The sequence below is a fragment of the Caretta caretta genome, chromosome 20 (assembly GCF_965140235.1).
Source record: "Caretta caretta isolate rCarCar2 chromosome 20, rCarCar1.hap1, whole genome shotgun sequence".
Classification (NCBI taxonomy): Eukaryota; Metazoa; Chordata; order Testudines; family Cheloniidae; genus Caretta; species Caretta caretta.
In genome coordinates this window covers 8,666,009-8,688,687 of record NC_134225.1, presented here as the reverse complement: position 1 = coordinate 8,688,687, position 22,679 = coordinate 8,666,009, and the positions used below count along the sequence as shown (strand labels likewise).

The following is a 22,679-nucleotide window of genomic DNA, read 5'->3' as shown; positions in this document are numbered from 1 at the left end:
CACTGTTGGTGCCTCATCTAGCGTGCACACAGTCCGACCCCTTCAGTTTCTTTTTTACCGTTGAGTCTTTAATGCAAACTCTGAAGTAGAGGGGAGGAGGGTGGACAGTGGAGCAACTTCTTTGGGTGCTGACCCTGTGGGTGCTCCACTTCAGGTGACTGTAAAGCAGTGCCCTACTGTTGATGGAAGGGCTTCCAAGTTGTATTCATAGTTGACGCTAGCACCGTTAGGCCTAGTATCGCATCTGAGTCTGAGCTTTGCATTATTGCATAGCGATTAATTAACGTGTGTTCAGATGCTCAAGCGGTGGCCCAACATATCTCTGGGATTGGTACATTATTTAAAAAAGGTGCTGAGGTCCACACTGATCTGTTCAAATGGGCTCTGATCTCTGTCGGGGATTCTCTTTTTTTGTTGTTGACAGCACAGGTGGATGCAATTTGAGATCCATTTTGAAAGTCTTCATTTTGATATTGCAGATCCCTTTGACCTTTCAGCCGTGGAGACAAAAAGTCTTCAGAATGGTTTCGTTCTATCTAGGTAGAATGCTAATGCACGTCTCACATCTAGAGTGTGGAGGATGGTCTCTTGTGTAATCTCATGTGGTTTAGGGTAAGTGAATTGATTGGTTGAGATGAAAGGATGATGAAACCTTGGGGACAAATTTTGGGTGTGATCATAGTGTCACTTTGTCTTTGAAGAATACAGTGTATGGCTGGTGGGCCATGAGAGCCTCTATTTCACAACCTTGTTGCACATAAATAATCGTGACCAGGAATGCAACTTTCATTGAGAGGTGTAGTACAGAACAAGCCCCAAGTGAGTTCGAATGGTGTTTTGGTAAGGCCTCCAAGGACCAGATTTAGATCCCATGCTGGTGTGGAGTTGTATATTTCTGGGTACATTTTCTGTATTCCCATTAGGAAATGCTTTCTGATCGAGTGTGTGAATACTGAGACACCATCAATCTTATGATGGAAAGCAGTTATGGCTGCTAGATGTACTTTAACCGTACTTGTGGAGAGTCCTGATTGCTTTAGTTCCAATATGTACTCCAAGAACAAATGAAGAGGTGCTGTAAGTGCAGTTATGCATTTGTTTTGGCATCACATGGAGAACCTCTTCCATTTCTGTAAGTAAGCTGCACGAGTGGATGTCTTTCTGCTGTTGAGTAAAACCCAATTAACCTGTTCTGAGCAGGTTAATTCTTTGTGTTGGAGCCATGCCTTCCAGGTCAAGTTTCTTCAGGTTCGGATGGAGGACTTGACCTTCGTCTTGTGAGAGGAGATCCCGTCACAGCAGGAGCGTGTATGGTGTGCAGATCGCCATGCAAATCAGGTATGGGAACCATGTCTGTCTGGGCCACACTGGGGCTATAAGTATGACCTTGGCTTCGCTGGTTTGAATCTTGTGTATTACTCTGGAAATTAAAGGTAATGATGTGAATGTGTATAGGAGAGGTTCGTTCCATCTGATGAGGAAGGCATCCCCTAGGGATTGTGTTCCCAGTCCTGCTCGTGAGCAGAACCTTGGGCATTTGATATTTCATGCTGCTACGAATAAGTCCATGTGTGGGAACCCCCACATGTGGAATGTATTGTATGATGTTGTCGTTCAGTTCCCATTTGTGTTCTTGGGGAAAACTGTCTGCTTAATGTGTCTGCCATCGTGTTCTGCCAATCTGGGAGACATGATGCTGTAATGGTGATGTGTTTATGGAACTGGTCCATAGTTTTATGGCTTCTGTGCCTAGGGAGTGAGATCAAGCTCCCACTATTGGTTTATGCACTGTTGTCCATCATGACTCTTATTGTTTTGTTCTGGATTTTTGGGAGGAAATGGTTACACGTGTTGTGAATGTGTGTAATTCGAGCAGGTTGATGTGTAAATGTGTCTTCATGGGAGACCACTTCCCTTGGGTTGTATGCTGGTTTAGGTGGGTGCCCCAGCTGATCAGCGAGGCATATGTTGTGATCAGCATGGATGGTGGATTCGGCTGGAATGGAATCTCCGCACATACATTTCTTGGATTTGTTCACCACTGTAATGAGTGTTGGACTTTTGGTGTTTGTACAAATCCTAAAACTGTCTGTGCTTTCGTGGTACGTATACCGAGTTCAGACATCCCTGCAGAGCACATGTATAGTCGACCATGTTTTACTATGAAGGTGATGGCCGCCATATGTCCCAGTAGTTGAAGGCAAGTGTGTGCTGACCTCTCGGCTATTTGTGACCACTGATACAAGAGTAGTCAGTGCTGCAATTCTAGTAATTGGAAATGATACCTTGGCCTCTGTGACTCCAGATGCGCTCCAATGAAGTCCAATTGTTGTACTGGGTTTAGAGTAGATTTCAGTTAGTTTATTTGCAACCCTAGGGTGTGAAAGAGGGTTATAGTCCTTTGGGTAATATTTACTGTTTCTGTTTGAATAGGTCATTTCAGTAGGCAGTCGTCTAGGTTTGGGAAGATCAATATTCCCTGTCGGCACAAATGCTACGCAACTACTGCTAGCGTTTTGGTAAAAACTCTCGCGGTTGTTGGAAGTCCGAAAGGTAGCACTCTGTATTGGAAGTAGTCTTTCCCTACTGTGAATTGTAGAAACCTTCTGTGTGCGGGATGGATGGGGATATGAAAATATGCATCTTGTAGGTCGAGGGCTGAGAACCAGTCCCGCTTTTCCATCACTGGGATAACTGAATTCATGTGACCAGTCTGAATCTGTGGGTACAGACAAACTCACTGAATTTTCTGAGATCTAATATGGGTCTCCATTCACCGTTTTTCTTTTGAGTCAGGAAATAGTAGGAATAAAATCCCTTTCCCCTGTATTATTTTGGAACTTGTTCCATGGCACTGAGTTGAGTAGATGCTTTATTTCTTATCATAGTAGGTGCTTGTGAGAAAGGTCCCTGAAGAGGAATGGGGACAGGGAAGGGGGATGGGTAGGTGGAATGGAGATAAAAGGGATGGCATAACCTGTTTGAATGATCTCTAATACCCAGTAGTCTGTGGTGATGGAGGCCCACATATGATAGAATGGTCGTAGCCGATGACCAAAGGTCTGGGTTTTTGGTAGCACTGGCGCTAGTTGTTGGGGGAGGTCAGACTCTTGACCAACATTTCAAAATTGATTCTTGGATGGTGGTGCTTGGGTTGCCGCAGACCGAGACTGGGAAGGACAATGTCTTTGCAGCCGACATCTGTGTCTCTGGTTGTCATGTGGCCTTTGTTGTTGTTGCGATGTATGGTCTCTGTTGTGGGAATATGGTTGGCATCTCCTCTGGCTGTTTGGGGGCGTGTAAATGCCAAGGATTCTCAATATCACTCGTGTGTCCTTCAGGGAATGTAGGACTTCGTGGCGGAGAACAGCTTGACCCTGATCAAAGGGAAGGTCTTCTATCTTAGTTTGGAGCTCTCGCAGGATACGTGAAGAACGTAGCCACAATGCTCTGCGCATTACTATTGCTATGTGTGTGTGCAGCCGTGTTCGCGACGTCAAGGGATATTTGGGGTGCTGTTCTGGCTATGAACTGTCCCTTATTAACGATCGCTTGGAATTGTTTCCTCTTATCCACAGAGATTTCATCGAGGAACTCGTTCAGTTTAACTTAATTATCATGGTCGTATTTCGCTAGCAACGTTGTGTAGTTGGCCATGCAGAATTGCCGAAAAATAGACTTTCCGCCCAAATAGATCTAATCTCTTCCAATTCTTGTTTTGAGGTGTGGATCGGGATTGGAGTGGTTTACCCCTGGCTGGCTGCATCCACCTCTAAGGAGTTGGGTTGTGGGTGTGAAAAAAAAGTCCATGCCTTTATTAGGTAAATAATACTTTGTCTGCAGGTTGGAAGAATAGTGGTTGGTGCTTGCCACACCATTTCCATCAAGGCATCATTTATTAGCAGAGCTATCTTTGCCATAGAAGAGGTGTGTACGATTGTTAAGAGTTGGTGTTGGGTCTCAATTACCTCCTCCAGCAGAATATTCTGCCGGTGTGCCATTTGCCTGAACAATTCTTGAAAATGTTTGAAGTCACCTGCAGCAGTGGAAGGTGGAGGCATCACCGATTGTCCGGAGAGGACGATGAATTGTGAGCAAGTGAGGTATCTTGTTATGTGGATTCCCCTTTATTGTCTCCAGTCTCCTCTGGTGCCTCTGAAGGCTCTGGTAATGATGCTGTTGTTGAGCGTACATGTCTCCTCTGAGGAGTTGGAGGTTTGGAGAAATGAGACTTGTAGGCTCCCCATGGATCCCATTGTGGCCATTGTATAGGGAATGGCATGGGAGGGCACATCCAGGGATTGGTGAGCCAAGGATGCACGTCCCTGGTAAGCTGCTCTCTGGTTCTTGTGTGGGACATTGGTATCTGGTGCCTGATGGGGAGGAGTGGCCTGATTAGAAGACTTCCTCCTCAAGTTCCTCCTCATCTTCGCTGGAAAATGGTGAAGCAGTAAGGGAATCTGGTTGGTCCGGTGCTGTTGGTGCCAAACAGAGGCGATCTGGGAGTAGAGATTACTTCCATGTCCACCTTATGTGTAAGAGGACACAGTGCCATTGTTTAGGGTGCTGTAACTTTCTGTGCCAACACTTTAGAAAGTAGCTTGGTTGGTACAGATGGTTTCGGTGTGGCCTTAGTCAGTGCTGGTGGTGTCCTCCCTGATATCTCTGTGAACAGTTCTGATGAAGTCGGTGCCGGCATCACCAGTGGCAAAGGCTGTGGCACAGTGTCCTTTGTAGGAGTAGTCGGTGCTGTGGAGGAGGAGGCTATTTTGTACCTACCACTTGACTCCTTTCCCCTGCCGGCAGAGGTCCCGTACAGGGGAGGTGTCCAGTGCAGGCAGAGTGGGCACCTCTGATGAGGTTGGCACTGAGGGTAGAAATCTCACTGGAAACTATTGCTTTTTTAACAATTCTCTGCTTGGGGAGGACGTGGCACTTTTCCTTGATTTCTTAGAGGAATTGGCACTTGCTCTGTCCACCGAGGATGTACCTGGAGAGTCCCTTGTTGAGGGTTGTCCAGGATCTGAGGTGGACATTAGGGATTTCTCCATTAAGATGAGTTTAAGTCGGAGATACCGGTCTCTCCTCGCTCAAGCTTTGAGGTTGCTGCAGTAAGCACACTTTTGTGGTATGTGCGACTCACCTAAACAGCGGATGCATTGCGAGTGCCCATCTGAAATAGGCACTGTGTCCTTGCATGAAGTACATCTCTATAAACTTGAGGATCCAGGCATATTTTTGACATCCCTCTTAGAAGTAACTTAGGATGGGAAAAACGGGAGGGAATTTTTTTTTTTTTTGAGGAATGAGCTGTCAAACAGGAGTAACTGAAACTTAACTAACACTAATTTAACTGACTAATTACTACTAACTGAGTTTTAACTAAATAATCTAACATCTTTTCTAGGATTTCTTTGATGCTGCTGGACAGCTCCGTCTCTGGCTGAGGATGGTTGAGAAGGAACTGTAGGGGTCGGGCTCTGTGCGTCCTAGATGTGCATGCATGTCCCAACCAGGCACTGCTACCGATCAATGGCGCTGGAATGTACTGACACCTGAAGTGGAGCACCCACAGGGACAGCACTCGAAGAAGATTAAGTTGTTTATCTTAATAATACTCAATATCACTCTTCTGAAAGAGAGAGCAGGCCTGCTGCTGGTAAGCACTGCTTCTTACTTCAACCCCCCCACTCCTGTCTTAACTCACAAAGGTAGTCTGAACTATGGGAGAGGGTATGCATCAAACATCTAGCTTGAACTTGAGCTTCTTACCCACAAATCCATTTCAATACTAGCCAATTGCTTACAGCACCAAGGGAAGTCAAATGAGGAGCTCTGGAAAGTATATACTATCTTGAGAACTCAAACTGACACCAATACCAACAGTAATAGGCTAACAATGCTAGTGACCCTGACTATAAAACTGCGTAAATTCTATTCCATTAAACTGAAAATGGACACTATTCTCATCCCTTGAAGACCTGGACTTCGCAGATGATGCCGCTCTCCTATCACATACCCATCATCATATACAAGAAAAAACGACTCAACGCATTCAGCCAGCTAATTGGACTGAAAATCAACTGCAATAAGACAGATATCAATCATGACCTTTAATATTGCCTCACCATCACCAGTACGGATAGAGGATTATGTTCTCACCAATATAGAAACATTCACATACTTGGACAGCACCATCAGCCAGGACATCTGGAACAAAATCAGTAAAGCCAGGAACACCTTCAGGAGCTTAAATACACTCTGGAAATCATCAAAATACAACACCAAAACCAAACTCAAAATTTATCAGAGCTGTGTACTTTCAACACTACTTTATAGTGCAGAACGTTGGGGAATGAGAAAGTATGACATGCCCAAACGGTCTTCATTCCATACGACCTGCCTCAGAAAAATCCTCTGCATCTTTTGGCCCAGAACAATCTCCAACCAAGATCTATTAACACAGTACAGCCAAGAAGATCTGAGCACCATCATTGCCAGGAGGCGTTGGAGATAGATCGGCCATGTGCTTTGGATGGAAACTGATTCTATTACCAGAGTAGCAATAAGATGGACACCTGAAGCAGGCGAAAACCAGGCTGCCCAAAAACAACATGGCAAAGAGCTGTGGAAGCCGACCTGAAAAACCTGGGGCACAGCTGGGAAACCATTGAAAGACTTTCCAGAAACAGACAGGAGTGGAGGAGCTTCGTCACTGCCCTAAACGTATAGGCGTAATAGGAACATGATGATGATGAAACTGAAAATCTTAAAAGGAAGAGCCTACCCCTGTTCATTCAGGAATTACGAGCAACATTAAAGGTGGGAGACCACAGAGATGAGGAAGCTAGTCATACGTACTATGAAAGTCCTTGAGCTCCACTCAGCCAACCCTTAGGGATCTGACGCTGTATTGGGACAGTACTTTGGAACTTCAGCCTGAGAATTAGCTAGCAAGAAATGTAGTCAGCAAAAAGCAGCTAGTAAGAAAATTCATCAGTGCAGAAGCTGTGTGGCTCTCTGCTCAATCCAACTCAAAGCTGCTTTGCAGGTATTTACCTTCAAATACCGCTCCAATTTCTTGCTGATTAGTTTGTTATTGAGAATACTTCTCGCAACTACTAAAGATGATTTCTTGGACTGCTCCATCATGGCCTAAAAGGAACAGGAATATTTAAAGAAACCAGAGTTAAGTTTTGAACTGAGTCATGTAACACTTCAGTAGTTGCTTCTAGCCCAGCGGTTCTCAAACTGGGGTCTGCGAGGGTACTCCAGGGGTCCGCAAGTTATGTCCAGGGCCACTGGCCCCGCTGATCAACTCCTCTCACTCCCTCCCAGTGCCTCCTGCACATCACGGACCAGCTGTTCAGCTGTGTGCAGGAGGTGCTGGGAGGGAGGGGGGAGGAGCAGGGACGGGGTGCGCTCAGGGGAGGGAGCAGAAAGAGGTGGGGTGGGGTTGGGGTCTTGGGCTGAGTGGGGGTTGAGCACCTCCAGGGAAAATTAGAAGCTGGCTTGTGGGGGGGGGGGTGTCTCCGCAAAATATTTTAAAATCAAAATGGGGGTCCTCGGGCTGCTAAAGTTTGAGAACCGCTGTTCTAGCCACATGTTTATCAGTTATTGCAGACATGCTGAATGACTCTAGATGTGTTTGACACAATCAAGTTTCATATCTGCCACCGTCTACCACTCCACCAAATTTAGTTTTCAGCGGGCTCCAGAATTTGTATTGACAATGCACAGCTTTAGAGGTAATGGGCATGTGTGACTTTACATCCCATCTTTCTCTGGATGCCAAGTTTGGCTTTTTTGGCCTTGGGGAGGAAATCTCATCTTTCCATCCTCTTGTGGGCAGGGGTAGATGTAACATGAGCATTCTGACAAAAAACGTACGTAGTGGAGGGATACCGAGCACCTGAACAAGTCTGCTGCTGCCAGTGGCTTCCAAGGCACTCAGCTACCCCATTGCACCCTCAGTATCTGGCACTGCGTTAATTGGTAGCCATTTCATTGCTAATGTGCTTTAGTGCTAATATTTAAATAGTCATTGGGCTTCAGAATCAACACCTTCTTTAGACGTATGGGATAATTCAGAGACATCTGCTCAGATTATCTGTTTACAGATTTAGGAAGGCCATTTATACATGTGTGGTTCTCTTTAAAACCAGAAGAATCAGAACATCAGAGGATCGATTCTACAGCCAATGGGTCGTAGAAGATATGGGATCCTGCTAGCACTGTTCCTCACAATATGAAGAGATTACTTTTCTGCTGACCTCTTACAAGAGTGAAGATCAGTGTTCTACAATAATAGACGACCACATTGCAGTATCACAACTCTGAGCTGTTACCATATAGAGACCACCACTGCAGAAAGTTTTAATAAGGCTAGTCCTGGTTTTAGGTCTCATTTTCCCCATATAGCTCATAGGCTGTATGAATGCAATCATACCCAGTTTTTAGCATTCATCAGCTTGTTTTATTAATTAAAACAAAACCCTGCAACCTGGATTTACCATGCAGGGATAAGCTGATCTCCATATCTGCCCAGCCAGCTGTAGTCGTACATTGCCATATACACACACACTTTAAACCAGCTGCATGCTTACTCTGCGGTTGTGGTTGTGGTCAAGGGACTTCAGGTGCTTCTGGATAATGCCATACTGCATTGGAATGAAGAGGTCACATGCAGCACAGTGAGCAGCCTCCACCTTTTTAATGAAGTGTTCCATGCCAATATCTGAGGAGAGACAAGAGCTTTGTTCATCTACCTTGAGCTGTGGTGGCCACCTCAGGGAGTTTTGCAGCTTGTTCTGGGAGTTCATTTATCTTTAATATACTCATGCACCCCTGGTTGTTTCCTACAATGTGATGCTCAGTCTTGACCAATAAGGGTAAGGGGGAGCATTGCATAGCCATAGTCTAACAGACCTGAGGCCCAGAGTACGGCGGTACACCTCGAAGTAGAATGCTGCTGGTCACTGCTGCATCAGAGCATTGACTATAGCATGCAAAATGTTTCCAACTAGTTGATCACCAAGCTAGCTTGTAGTAGGACACAATTGTGTCCTACGTCAGTGGTTCTCAACCAGGGGTACGTGTAGCCCTAGGGGAGCGCAGAGGTCTTCCAGGAGGTATGTCAACTCACCTAGATATTTGCCTAGTTTTAGAAAAAGTGCTAGCGAAGTCAATACATACAATGACTTGTTTGTACTGCTCTATACACTGACATGTAAGTGATTTATTTTAGGATATGGTAAAGATGAGAAAGGAAGCAATTTTTCAGCAACTGTCCTGTGATACATTTTTTTAAGGTCTCATTTTGTAAGCAAGTAGTTTTTAAAAATGAGGAGAAACTTGGGAGTAAGACAGACAAATCAGACTCCTAAAGGGGCACAGTAGTCTGGAAAGGTTGAGTGCCACTGTACTACATTACTTGCTGTTTACACACCTCAGTGCCATCTCTCTCCTAGAAAGAGGAGATTACTTTCTATATTGTACTCTAACATATGAGAAATAAGGCTCCTGTATATTAATCTGCTAATTATTCTTGTGTGAAATTAGAGCTCTCCAAAATAACAAAATTACAATAGCGTGCAAGGTGAATATTAAAGCATAAATAGGGGAAAAGACTTCATCTTGCAAAAAGTAGTAGGGATGAAGAATCACCAGCTACAGACACGTGTTCCTGATCAATATTTCAGTTTTCCAGGAGCAGCTTTTAAAAGTTTGGTTCCACTCGAAGTTTACTATGCAACAAAAGGTGCCTCAGACGCTCTGTGTCTGCATAGGATCAGATGATTTAAGTAACAAGAATACTTTACTCCTCTTGGCTCTGTAGAGCAACTCCTATTTCTTCCCGTTTATCAGTCTCGTTTGCCATGTTACAGTTTACATGGCACCGGTGGGACTGACTGGCAACAGCAATTAGGTTGTACAATAACCTGGTTTGCTAAACCTTTACTGGTAACAAAAACAAGGAAAGAATCTAGTTTGAGTCTCAGATCTCAGGATAGCTTTAACCATGCTTTACTTGTGAACTGTGCACATTTTAAAAATTCAGCATAACACAAACAAAGAACCTCACAATGGCTTTTGTTTTTCCCATTTTCTGAGGGAAGTTGCACATTAAGGTAGCCTCACAAAAAAACCCATGAAGATGCAGGGAGACTTGCTCTTACCTTGGGTAAGATCTTGGTCTTTATAGATCTGTTGGATAACTGCATTAATATCTTCAATTGCTTTACGGCGTTCTTCGGTTTTCTTTGTTTTGTTAGCAACGTAATCCTGTATCGTACAAAAATATTTTATATTAAACTTCAGCTGTACATCTGACCATTAAATGTGAATTCAAAAATGCAAAGCACAACATGTATTGTACTTACTCTACACTGCAGTTGTGCCTTTCATCAGAGCATTTCAAGACATTACAGCCCCTTAGCCCTGCTCTAACTGTTCTCCTGAAGGTAGTCAAGGACTGTCTGCGCTTTACAGATGGTAAAGTGCAGAGGGTAAGTAACATTCAAAGTCACAGGGCAGTTGACATAGAGTTGGGAATAAGAACTCAGATCTTGATGTCCAGTCCTGTACTCTAATCACACCCGTAGTAGTAGTTTCACATCTAAGTTTTCATAGCTTGACTATTTGAACTATCCATTCACATCCAATTATCAAAGTTCTTTTGTTTGTATTTTTTTGTTAGGTCTCCGACAACCAACATGAAATAGAGGTGCACTGTATAGCCTGAAGTAATGGGAAACTTAACCAAAGATTCACCTGGAGGAAGTCAGCTGTCTGCTGAGGCAGTTTTGTTCCAACAAATTTGAAGTGCTCCTTGTGGAATTTGCTTTCCAGATGAGCATTCATCTCATCCTCATAGAAGGTCCGATATTTGCACAGCGAACAAACAAACTGAATCCTACCAAGAGAAAGTTAGAACCAAGTGAGAGATCAAACCCCAAGCCCAAGGGTTCCACTCCAGACTCCCCATCAGCTTGAAAATACTAGTTATTTCCCTACTAATACTTAGGGGTACAATTAAAAAAAGAGCACAGCTCATTCAAGAGGACAAGTCTTATACCTGGTTTGAATGGTCACATCCCTCCTACAGGTTTTAATACAGACTTTAAGGCCAGAAGGGCCCATTAGCAGTAATTAGTCTGACATCTTGTATAACCAAGGGCAGAGAATTGCAGTAATTCCTACATCAAGCCCAATAATTTATGGGACAGCTAGAGAGGATTTTAAGAAGGATGTCTGTCTTGATTTAAAGATTTTGTTCATAATGTAGAATCCACCACAGTCTGTAAGTTGCTCCAATGGTTAATCATGTTCACTGTTAAAGTTGTGCAACTTACTTCATGTGAACTTCTCAAGTTTCAGCTTCCAGCCACTGGATCTCATTATGCCTTGGTCTATTAGATTAAAGAGCCCTACAGTCAGAGAGTTCCCTGCATAGGTAACTAAGGGCTTAGATAGGACTCTCACAGTTCACTTATTTAGTTTATCAAAGATAAGGCTAAGCCTCACTGTAAGGCAGGTTTCCAGTCTGTGAATTATTCTTGTGACACTTCTCTGAACCCTCCCCAAATTTTCCAATTTTTTAAAAAAGAAGTGGACACCAGAACTGGACACAATATTCCAACAGCGTTCTCAGCAGCATAATTCACAGAGGGGGAGGTATTGATTAGAGTTTGCCATTTTATAGTTAGCTAACAGTCGTCTGTACTTTTGTAATACTTTTGCCTTACCAGCTCCCTATGAGGTGTTAAGTCAATTTTACAGATGATGGAGAGATGGGTACAGAGAAGGTCAGGTAACTAACCCTCGTTTTACAAACTAGTCAGGTAGAGCCAGGGACAAAAGCCAGAACCCAGATGCCGAGGCCCATGTTCTAAACATTAGGCAATCCTCCCAGAGTTCTCAGACAGGATGTATACTGTGTCACTGGAAGAGGAAGATGTACCTTTCTACCATGCGATCCCGATGCCTCTTTTTCTGCCTCTCTTGAGTTTTCTTGCCTGCCTGCAATTTGCGCTTGATTTGACTGATCTCTTCTTGAATTGTTAAAGCACCTAGATGTATAAAGCAGGTTGTGTTTCAGGGCACTATGTGTGGACACCAACTGATTAAGAGGTTTCACCTAGACGAGTCTAGTAGCCAACTTGACTGACCCATATAGCTCAGAGATGACAAAGTTATAGCTGAGTGTTGGAAAGAGCTGCTCCCTTAACAATTCCTGCTGTTGCCCAATTAAAGGAGCATTGCTAGTCTATTAACAGATGTCCCATCACTCTTTGGCCCAGACTTCAGAAAGGCTGAGCTTGGGCACGAGGGTGAGAGAATACCTCTTCTGATACAGTTTCCTAACCCATCATTTCTGATGGTGATATAATGCCCCTGGTTTTACTGGGAAAAGGCGGCCCATTTTAGATTAGATGTGAATCTGACAGTTTTAAGAGGCAACCACTCTCACCCCTTTGGCTTTTGTGCACAGGACACACACGAGATGAAGGTTGACAGTGAAATAAGAACTGAATGCCTCCTATTAAAAAATCCCAATTTTTTCAAAACAGGGAAGTAACTTCCACTGTTATACTGGAATGGTACCCGAGTACCCCTTTCGTTTCCCAGCCAAGGCTTCTCATATGGTTTTATACTGCTGCCATCACATTCCACTGATAGCAATGGCAAGTTTGATACTGTGCTATCAGGTTTCTATTTAGACAGGTTCTTCCTCTGGTGAGAGGTCACCATGCTTCTCTAAGCAACCCTCTCCCCAGCTGCCACAACAGTGCTAGCATATCAAACTATCACATGGACTCTACTCTAACCAATTAAAACAACGAGAAGTCCTTGTGGCACCTTAGAGACTAACAAATTTATTTGGGCATAAGCTTTCGTGGGCTATAACCCACTTCATCAGATGCATGGAGTGGAAAATACAGAAGGGAGGTATAAAAATACAAAGCACATGAAAGATGGGAGTTGCCTTACCGAGTGTGTGTGTGTGTGTGTGGGGGGGGTCCAGTGCTAACGAGGCCAATTCATTTAGGGTGGATGTGGCCTATTTCCAACAGTTGACAAGAAGGGGTGAATATCAGAGGGAAAATTACTTTTGTAGTGCTAATGAGGCCAATTCAATCATGGTAGATATGTCAGTATCCACCTAACTGATTTGGCCTCGTTAGCACTGATCCCTCACTCGGTAAGGCAACTCCCATCTTTTCATGTTCATATACCTGCCTACTGTATTTTCCACTCCATGCATCTGATGAAGTGGGTTATAGCCTACAAAAGCTTATGCCAAAATAAATTTATTATACACCAGAAATCTCATATGAGACCTATAACACTGGCTAGGAGCCAGGCAGTCACCAGATGCTGTGCTGGATTTCCCTATGTTTCCTAAAGCACCTCAGTCATGACCAGTAACATACCCTATTATTCTAGGCCTAGCAGGGTGCCAGACAGACAGATATCCACTAGGGATTACGTACTGGGTACAGAAACCAGTGCAAGCTCTAGAGTGATGATCTGAGTTAAAGCTCTAGTCTCTCATCGTAATTCACCACCTTTAGGCTTCTGTACAAGCTACAGCTCAGGGAACAAATGGTGCAACGCAGTGCCTGAACCAAGTCAGTCAACAGACTATTACTTGGAGCTATTTCCTCCACAGCAGAGTCCTTCATTGGCAGAAGGTTTATGATGTACAGAGATGTAAGGTCTGAAGAGCCTTAGCACATCCCTTGGTGATGAAGTTCTTGGCTCATTTCCCAAGAATGCTTTTACAGAAGTACACTCAGACTCACCTTTCTCAGAATCTTTTCCTTCTTCATCTTCACCCTCCTAAAATACAATTTCAAGAGGTTATCAGCAATCCCTAGCTATAACTTTTGTTTGTCTTACACACAAAGTGAGTGCATACTAGTTTTACATCTCTTAACCATCCTGCTCCCCAAAGAGACTCCCTCCTGACTTCAGATAGCACAGTTCCCTGTCCGAGGAACACATTTAGCCTGCGATTTGGTAACAGTACTACACACTGTTGATTTCTAGGTTTCCTCCCCCTATTCCCAGTCATTTTCATAAATTCTTTAGTCACACATATTCAGCTCTTTGAAGCAGGGCCTGCCTTGCTATGCACCTGTGCAGTGCTCCAATCAATCTCTATTAGGGCCTGCAGGCATTACTGCAATACAAAATAAGTAATCTAGGGAGGATTTGCAACCTTCAAGGTTTCTTCTACGAGGATCCAATCCCCCTCCTCCCCACCAATCCCAGGTCTCTGCCACTGAAAGGTAAGAAGTGGTTCCCACTCACACTGCAGGAAGATTCATTTGGTTTTAATGCTGCCACCATAACATTCTGCCCTCCACACTAGTTACGTGGCCACTCATCCACTTCCCTCAAGCACTATGGTCTTTACTGTGAATTACAAGTGTTAGTTTCACTTACAGCTTTAGAGCCCTCCTTCTCTGCTGCTTCTCCTTCAGTCCCTTCCTCTGAAAAGCACATCACAAATGGTCACCATACAAAAAGTAACAGTTGGGTAGCTCAGCAAAGAATGGTATTAACAACTTTACCACCAAATTAAAGATTCAAGAGAAATTGAAATGTCAGAGCCAATTACTACCTGAAACAAAGGCACTCTGATAACTTCACATGACTAAGAACTAACTCATTAGTAGTCACCAGAGAGGTTCTTACCATTCTCAGAGTCAGAGTTGTCAGAGCCATCAGTTTTTGCTGCCTTGCTGTCAGGTTCATCAGTGCTGTCAGTTTGTTTTCTTTTCTTAGAAGTAGGGTCCTTCTTCAGTTTCTTTTTCTGTGACTAGAAAGGAAAATATCATCAGTCCCCAAATATACATTCTGAGACCATCCCCTGCCAGCAGCAAATAAGTCTGCATTAAGCCACCTTAAAGGAGCTTTATATTGAACTAAACTTCCCTGAACACTCAGTTATGCAATGTCAGTCAAGACAGATAACATTTGGCACAGTCCTTCACAGCAACCACCCTTCAGCATATCAGATTAAACCACAAAACTATAGCACATTGACTTTCCTAGCTTTACAAAAAGAGCATCAAGGTTAAACATTTTGGATGCTAAGACTGCACTATGAATGAATGTGGCCTCTTCACACCATTTAGAAAGAACACTAAGATGCCAAGCAAATAATGCACAGAGATACAAATTACACTGTGGAAACTAAGTATGGTATCTCAGAGAATAGGGCCCTTTGCACTCAGAGCTGGACAGTGTAGTTTGTTGGGAAGTGAACAGTCTCTATATGAGGTAAATGGGTGGGAGGGGATTGCACAGGTACTTACTTTAAAGTCTGCGTCCCACATTTTCCAGTTTCTCCTCATTCGCTGTTTCATGCCGCCTCCTCCAAAGCGCATGTTTCCAGAGAAACCTCGCATTCCCTGGAACATGCTGAGTTCTGGGATAATGTTGTGGGAGAAGAGGGATGGGAGCCTAGAGGAGCCGTGGGGACCATGGCCCCGCCCTCCCATTGGCTGTGGCGGCTCATTCCACTGTCCGCCCATGTGCCCGGAATATGAAGATGCCATGGGTCTGTTATTTCGCCCGTCTCTGGCCCAGTTCTGACCCCGCTGGCCAAAGTTGTCCCGTGCTCTGTTCTGGTACTGGTCCCTGTGGTTCCCATAGAAGCTGTCATAGCAACCTTCATAGGCATTTTCGGTGTCATGTTCAGCCTCACTGTAATCATAGCCGGATCTGTATAGATCACGGTCGTTCAGTGAAGACCTTGAGTCGTAGGACTCATATGTATCATACCTGCAAGAGTTGCACAGCAAGCAAGGAATCCAGTCAGTAGCATATAAGGCACCACATTACAGCCTGCCGAGAAATGGCAGCAGAAAGATTAAACAAAAACAGAACTGTTCCAGTCTCATTTATATCAAAAAAGGCTCAGAGGTTTCACTCAACATAGGAGTTTTTCTGTGTGATACAGCAGCGGGAGAAAGGGGCAGCACAAGGCAAAGGTCAGGAGAAGGGCATAAACAGAATGACAAGGAGTGGCAGGGATTCAGTTCAACCTCAGTCCATCACCTTAGTCCATCACCATATCTAGTCAGATTTACATACGCCTAATGAGCCAGGAAGCACACCAAACTAATCTTCAATTTCTCTGGAAATTACTGTGTCACACACTGATCTTTTTTAAAAAGAAAAGTTCCCAAGCTGAGCAAAGGTTCCTCAGTTAGCAGTGCTGTGGATTTTCAACTGTGCGGACATTCAGATTTTCTGATTTAAATTTAATATATTCACCACCCGCCCTCTATTTAGCTATGCTTAAATCAGACTGAACAATCCAAATAGTTAAGAATAAATGCAGAGCCAAAAAATAATAGTCCTGATTCTCTTCCCCACCCCCCCATTCTGAATTGTTACAAGGAATGGCTTAATTTAGGCCTTGTCTGCACAAGAAAGTTTGTGTATAATGCATGGTGTGAATTTAAGCCAACAGCTATACTGGTAAAAACGCCTTATGTGGGCATTTATTGTGGTATAAGAGTGCCTTTTCTTGATTTAGCTTGTGTTGCTTGGGAAGGGTTTTTACCAAGTCAACTTTCCCATGTAGACATGACTTAGAGTTATTACTGGTCACTGTAGTTTCCACAAAACCAGTTTTTAACCAGGACAGTTTCAGAAGACAAATACAAAACCTGCAGAGGAGTTTTAGACTTAAGTTCTGTAATATCTAAAGTAGTGCCTCTGTACATCTTATGCAGTGGCTGACAGCATAATTTGAAGCAAAGATGATATATCAAAGTTTAAGGGGAGGCTCCACACTCTTCATGATAACTTGCTACTTTACCAGCTGAGGTGAGGGAAATCCACACCCACCAAGACAGAACACAAATTACACAAGGAAGCAAGAACAAAGTGTCAAACTAGCACTGACCACTGCGGCACAAACCCCAAAATTTATGCTTTATAGCAAGGTCATGAAAGCAAGGGAATTGAAAGGAACAATGACTGAGGAGGAGACACACTAACCCCAAGGCCACAAAAAGAGAGCCATTCCATCAACTGATACGAGAAGAATCATTCCGACTAGCAATCACCAAAAAAATCTTCAACTGGTAAAGCTACAGGTGCCCATTTACATAAGCCGAAGCTTTCACTGCAGCAACTGAACAGCCCTCCCCACACTTTGCTTTTTAGGAAATGAGACTAAAGGCTGAAAACTGATGTTTTCTAAACCACTAATTTCATCCTTTTGTCCCTTAAATGGTTTACTACATTCACTCTGGATATTTGATAACTCTTCTCCAGCAAAAGCTAGAATCAAGAGCTAGAACCTTAACAGGGCTGGGTTACCAGCCAAGTATCATCTATCATGACAGAACTATGCATGGTAGCTTGCCTGATGCTTGGGGCTTGGAGCAGAAGATCCCAGTTGTGTGGTGTCTGAATAATAGACAAGGGCTGGAACATCAAATTCAAAGTTCTCATCTTCTAAAATTAGAACCCAAGAGTTTAGTCAATTAAACTGTTCACCTGCTGCCTTGCAACAGTCCTTTCTACTCCCAACAAGAGAGGTACAGATTCACAGATGAGGCTAGAAGATACCACTGTAATTGTCTATGATCTCAAGAATAACAGGCCAAAGAACTTCCCTACAGCATCTCTTTTAGAAAAACATCCAATCTCGATTTAAACATTTTACCCTTGGTAAGTTGTTCCAATGGTTAAGTACCATCACTTTGAAAGTTTGCACCTCAACTTCAGTCTAAGATTTGTCTAGTTTCAACTTGTTTACCTTAGTCTGGTAGATTTAAGAGGCTGCTATTATCAAGTATTTTTCCACAGGATGGATTTTTTTTTTTTGAAAACTCTGATGTACTTTACATGAGTGCTTTTAAACAGAGTACTCCACCAAAATCTATTTGATGCAAGACTTCAGAGGAGTAATTCCTTAAAACTTTGTGAAGCCTACTGTACATTTTCCCTCTATTCCATAAACACAGTTAACGTAGCAATTTTACAATATTCAAAAGTCATTATATGCTACTAGTAATTACTATTGAATTATACTTTTGGTAAACATATCCCAAGTTTTTGTGATAAACTTCATAAAAAGTTTATATAGTTTTAAACGTGGTTGCTTAAAACAAAAGTACAGATGCAACAATAGTTGACTGCAAACAAACCACAATGCACCCCAAATAAAAGGATGATAATGTATAAAAGTCTCTTGCATGACATTTCTTACTACTAACAAGCTATGCTTTCATTCTAGAGAAGAGGTTCTGGTTTGCTTACATTATATAGAATTTAGTTTAAGTTATTTTGACAACGTGTCTGCATACTTCGTATTTGAACAGTAGCAGACAAACTTCAAGTTCTCTACAAAATAGATGTCTCCCCTACATGGATGTAAACCTGCTATTGTTCAAATCAATACTTGCACATAAGCAAAATACACAGATGTAAAAATACTCAGAAATGGATTTGCTGGGATGAATTAATATTTCACATAAACCTAGAATGAACAGCAGTGTTGTAGAAGTATTACATTTTGAATATAAATTCGTTTTGAAATTTAACATGAGAAAATCTTTGTGAAGTGAACAGTCCTTATTAGTACTGCATATATTTCTGATTTAAAAACATGGCCAAAACCTCATTTGATCTTTTCTGGACAGCTATACTGTATTCCCAGTCAGCAACCCAAAACTGGAACAAAAATGTCACTTCTAGACTAATAGTTAAGCTTAAAATCAAATGAGGGACAAAGGCAAATGAATGTTGTGGCAATGCTATAGAAATGAAATACATCAGCAGGCTCCCAGAAATAGAAATATTAAGGAATCCCTTCTTTATTCATCTCCAGTTTAAAATTGAGAAGATTTTTTTCCCCCAAGTTAAACAAATCCTACTACTGCTGTAAAGATTGCATCACAATTCCAGTACCTGTCAAACAGACTATCAAGACTTCACTACTCAAACTGGGATACAAATGACTTATTTAAAAAATATAAACAAAAGAAGGAAAATCCAGCTGAGCCAATTCATCTGTTTCCCCTTGAGAGCCAAAATGTGAAGACACAGTGAGAATGAGGTCAAAATGAGAAAGAAGTAAGAGGTTGCAACTCTGATAGTCAGCAGAAGATTAGAGTAGCGGTTCCCTCACGAAAAGACACTAACCTGTCTAGTACTGAATCTTTTCTTGATCTCTAGACTCACCTGTCTCCACCTGAGCCATAATGTCCTCCTTGCATTGTGTCCGTTTCTAGATGAGACACCATATCTAAGCGCTGGTTCATTTTTGCTATAACAGCATCGGCACCCGTGGAAGCATTAGGGTCTGTGTCTGAATTAGGCATTTCCCAAGAGTTTGAAGTGGCCATACCATACCCATAATTGCCAGAGTTATCTTGACCATATCCATATCCATAACTATATCCTTCGTACCCTGAAATGAGAAAGCGTCATTGAGATTTTCAGTCAAGCAGCTGAGCTAACATTTCTATGCAAGCTCAGACGCAGAAGTCCCAAGAATGCCCCTTCCCCACAGAATGGGGAAGTTTTAATTTACATTTAACCCATTTTTCCCTTACAAAACACCTGCCAAGGTGTGTTAGTGTATCCAACACCAGGACTTGAAGGTCAAAACACACATGGAGGAAACTTCACACCAAATCCCAGCAATATAGTAACAGTCTACAATCTGCCCCAACTAATATTTAACACTCAATTTTCATTCTTGCTCTCACTCATGGACAGGGCAGGCTGCAGTGTAGCATACGCAAAGCCTTCCATGGCAATCCATCTGCCTGATAAAAACAGATTCCAGAGAGAACATGGGCCAGTCACCCTCAGAAAGAATAGCAAGTGTGGCATGGACATTTAGGTATGTGTAAAGAATGTAGGTTATGTGAGAAGAAAATACAAGATAACGTATTTAGGACAAGCCTAGTTTAGTTCAAAGTGGGCTTGTCTCTGTCAGTTTGACATGAAGTTGTGCTGTATCCATATCCAGTTATGTTCTGACTTCATAGCCAAATGAAATAAAATTCATACCTCTAAGCTAAGCAGTGAGTTCACATTATAATTGCAGTGATTTGTTCGAATTAGAGGACATCACTGTATCTGGGGTCTATTCTTCTAGAGATGCATAGGAATTTGTGCAATTCGAAAGATGGGACAACAAGCCCCCCACTAACTTTGACCAGCACACATATGACTCATGTCACTTCTGTTCCCTCTCCTATCCACACATAAATGAGAGAAATGGCCCTCTCAGTTGCATGTTATCTCAGGGGTGATAGAGAACAGTTTCCTCAAATGCAGCCCATGGCATGCTACTTACAAAGCAGACAGGGACAGAAAACTGACTAAAATGGTATCAAGTGTTCTATGCTGTTTTCCCCCTTTTAACTTGCATATTAGGTTTGCTCAGTTCACCCATCAGCATGTCCTACTACCAACCCTGCAGTTCTGGGATTCTTAGTATCATGAAAGTTAAAGCAGAGATTTGCTAATTTGCATTTATGAATCAAAACGCTATTGTGAACAAATTGTGATTTTGCAAGTGAAACAGACAGTACCACCAGATTCTAATATCTTTTGTAGTTTAAGAATATTTAATAGCTTTAGGAGGTAGCATGAGCCAGTGGACCGAGCACTTACCTAGGGGTCAGGATACCTAAGTTCTATTCCGGATATGCCACTGACCTAGAATGTCTTTGGGGAAGACACTTAATCTCTCTCACCTTCTCTCTGTCTTGTCCCTTTAAACTGTAAATTCTTCAGGACACAGACTATATCACAATACGCATGTTCAGTGCCTAGCATAACAGTACCCTGATCTTAGATGGGGACCCTAAGTGATACTCTAACACAAGTAGTAAAACAATGACACTGCTAGCAAGCTCACCTTACTGTATATTTTGACAAAATAACTAGTTGATTGAAAAGTGGGAAAAATCATGAATTGTCTGGTTTTTACAAAAATAAGTTTTCCAGCTAGCTCTGAAGATAGTGAAAAGGTCATAAAATCCTTCGTACAACACTGACTACAGTTTAAACTACCAGTCAGTGATACAAAAAAAACCCAAAAACATACTATACTGCTCTGCTAGTCAGTCTTCGTGGAGTGGATAGAGGCTTCCTTGTGCTAATTAAAGCATGCAGATTAGGGAGATTCTCCCACATAGCTGGGCATCACACTCTAGTCTGAGCACAGTGAGCATGGCCTCTGGAAAAAGACAAGTATTTATAAAGGGAGGCCTGTTTCAGCCTAAATGCAGACACACTGCCATTTTTTGCATCTTTCAGGCACAAGAACTAGAAATTCAGTCTTCTAGCATGCTAGGACAGCACTTTAATCTTCAGTGCCGTTTCATAGAGAAGTGATATCAGACAGAAAGACTGAAGGAAAACAGATAGTGGATTCAAACTGTGCTGACTTCTGGGAACAGAAATATCTGGTTTTGTTGATGCACAATGCAGAACAGTAAAGAGTTGACTGTCACAGTTATATGGGCTCTGCAACGCTGACCGAAATAGTTGTGTGACCTGAAAGGATATTATTCAGACGTGGTGGAAGAGATTTGAGCTGTGAAAACCTTCAATTTTATAATCATTTTTCTAACTGATTACATTAAATGACATTTGTTCATGATAATGTATTAAGATTTTACTATACTTGCCTCTGTTTGTCCCAGAGTTCCAGTTGCCATAACCTAGAAAAAGACCAAAAGGTGGTCAAAACCCAAATTATATGGTATGCTCTAGCTAGAACAGCTGGCATTAAGGAGAATCTATTCTATCTAAGATCTGATCATCAAATGCACCCAAATAAGCCAGACTGTATCACAGTGGATACTCCTAAAAAGAGATCAAAGCTTGACAAACCTGTATTACTCTGGAGGAATTCTGCGCCACTGAGCATACAGAATTCATGTCCCCCGCAGATAAGGATGGGGAAGCAAAGGGAAGTCGCAAGAGCGGCCAGGTGCCCCTCCCCAGCAGCACAGGCATGTGGTATCCAGCACCCAGAAGAGAGGTAAATCACCGGGGGGAGGGGACCCTCCTATGAGCATAGTTTAGGGAGGACGGGGGCATTGCCCCTCCCCCCAAAGACGTGTGGGGTCACATGCCGCTGCCCATTTTTGCGAGTGCAGAGCTGCCTGGATGATGGAGTGTGCCCCTCCCGCTAGCTAACTCCTCCTCCTGGGTCCTGGTGCCAGTCATACCCCTCTTCTATGCGTGCTGGGAGCCATCCTGTTTTCTATACAATGGTGAGGGCCACTGGTGGTGGTGGGGAAATAGGCAGTGGGGAAGAAAGGGGGATGGGAGCAGGAGACTGGGGAGAGGAAGGCAATGGGATGGGGGAGAGGCAGTGAAGAAAGGGATAGGATGGGGAAGAGAAGCGGATGTGGGAGGGATCCTGGCACTGGCGGCAGCATCAGCTGGGGTTCCCCAATTAAGCAGGCCCATCAAACCCCCACCCCGACAAACCCCACACCCCTGCACCTGGACCACCCTGACAAGCCCCCTGCAACTGGACCCCCCACTGAGTCCCAACCAGCTGCACCCAGACCCCAAACCCAGCAAGTCCCACTCCCAGACCCCCTCGCTGAATCCCATCTTTCTCCACCTGGACCCCCCTGCAGAGTCCTACTGTCCCTGCATCTGGAACC

At 43.2% G+C, this 22,679-nt stretch overlaps 1 protein-coding gene across 1 annotated transcript in view; it reads right to left on the bottom strand.

Annotated features, from left to right (window-relative positions):
• Window positions 1-22,679, bottom strand: part of AKAP8L (A-kinase anchoring protein 8 like) — a 39,199-nt gene that overhangs the window by 2,846 nt on the left and 13,674 nt on the right. Inside the window, 11 exon segments of the mRNA XM_075121645.1 lie at window positions 7,060-7,155; window positions 8,607-8,737; window positions 10,179-10,284; window positions 10,774-10,915; window positions 11,963-12,071; window positions 13,809-13,845; window positions 14,455-14,501; window positions 14,707-14,830; window positions 15,330-15,798; window positions 19,219-19,447; window positions 21,687-21,719. Of these exon segments, the coding sequence (XP_074977746.1) occupies window positions 7,060-7,155; window positions 8,607-8,737; window positions 10,179-10,284; window positions 10,774-10,915; window positions 11,963-12,071; window positions 13,809-13,845; window positions 14,455-14,501; window positions 14,707-14,830; window positions 15,330-15,798; window positions 19,219-19,447; window positions 21,687-21,719 (1,523 nt within the window).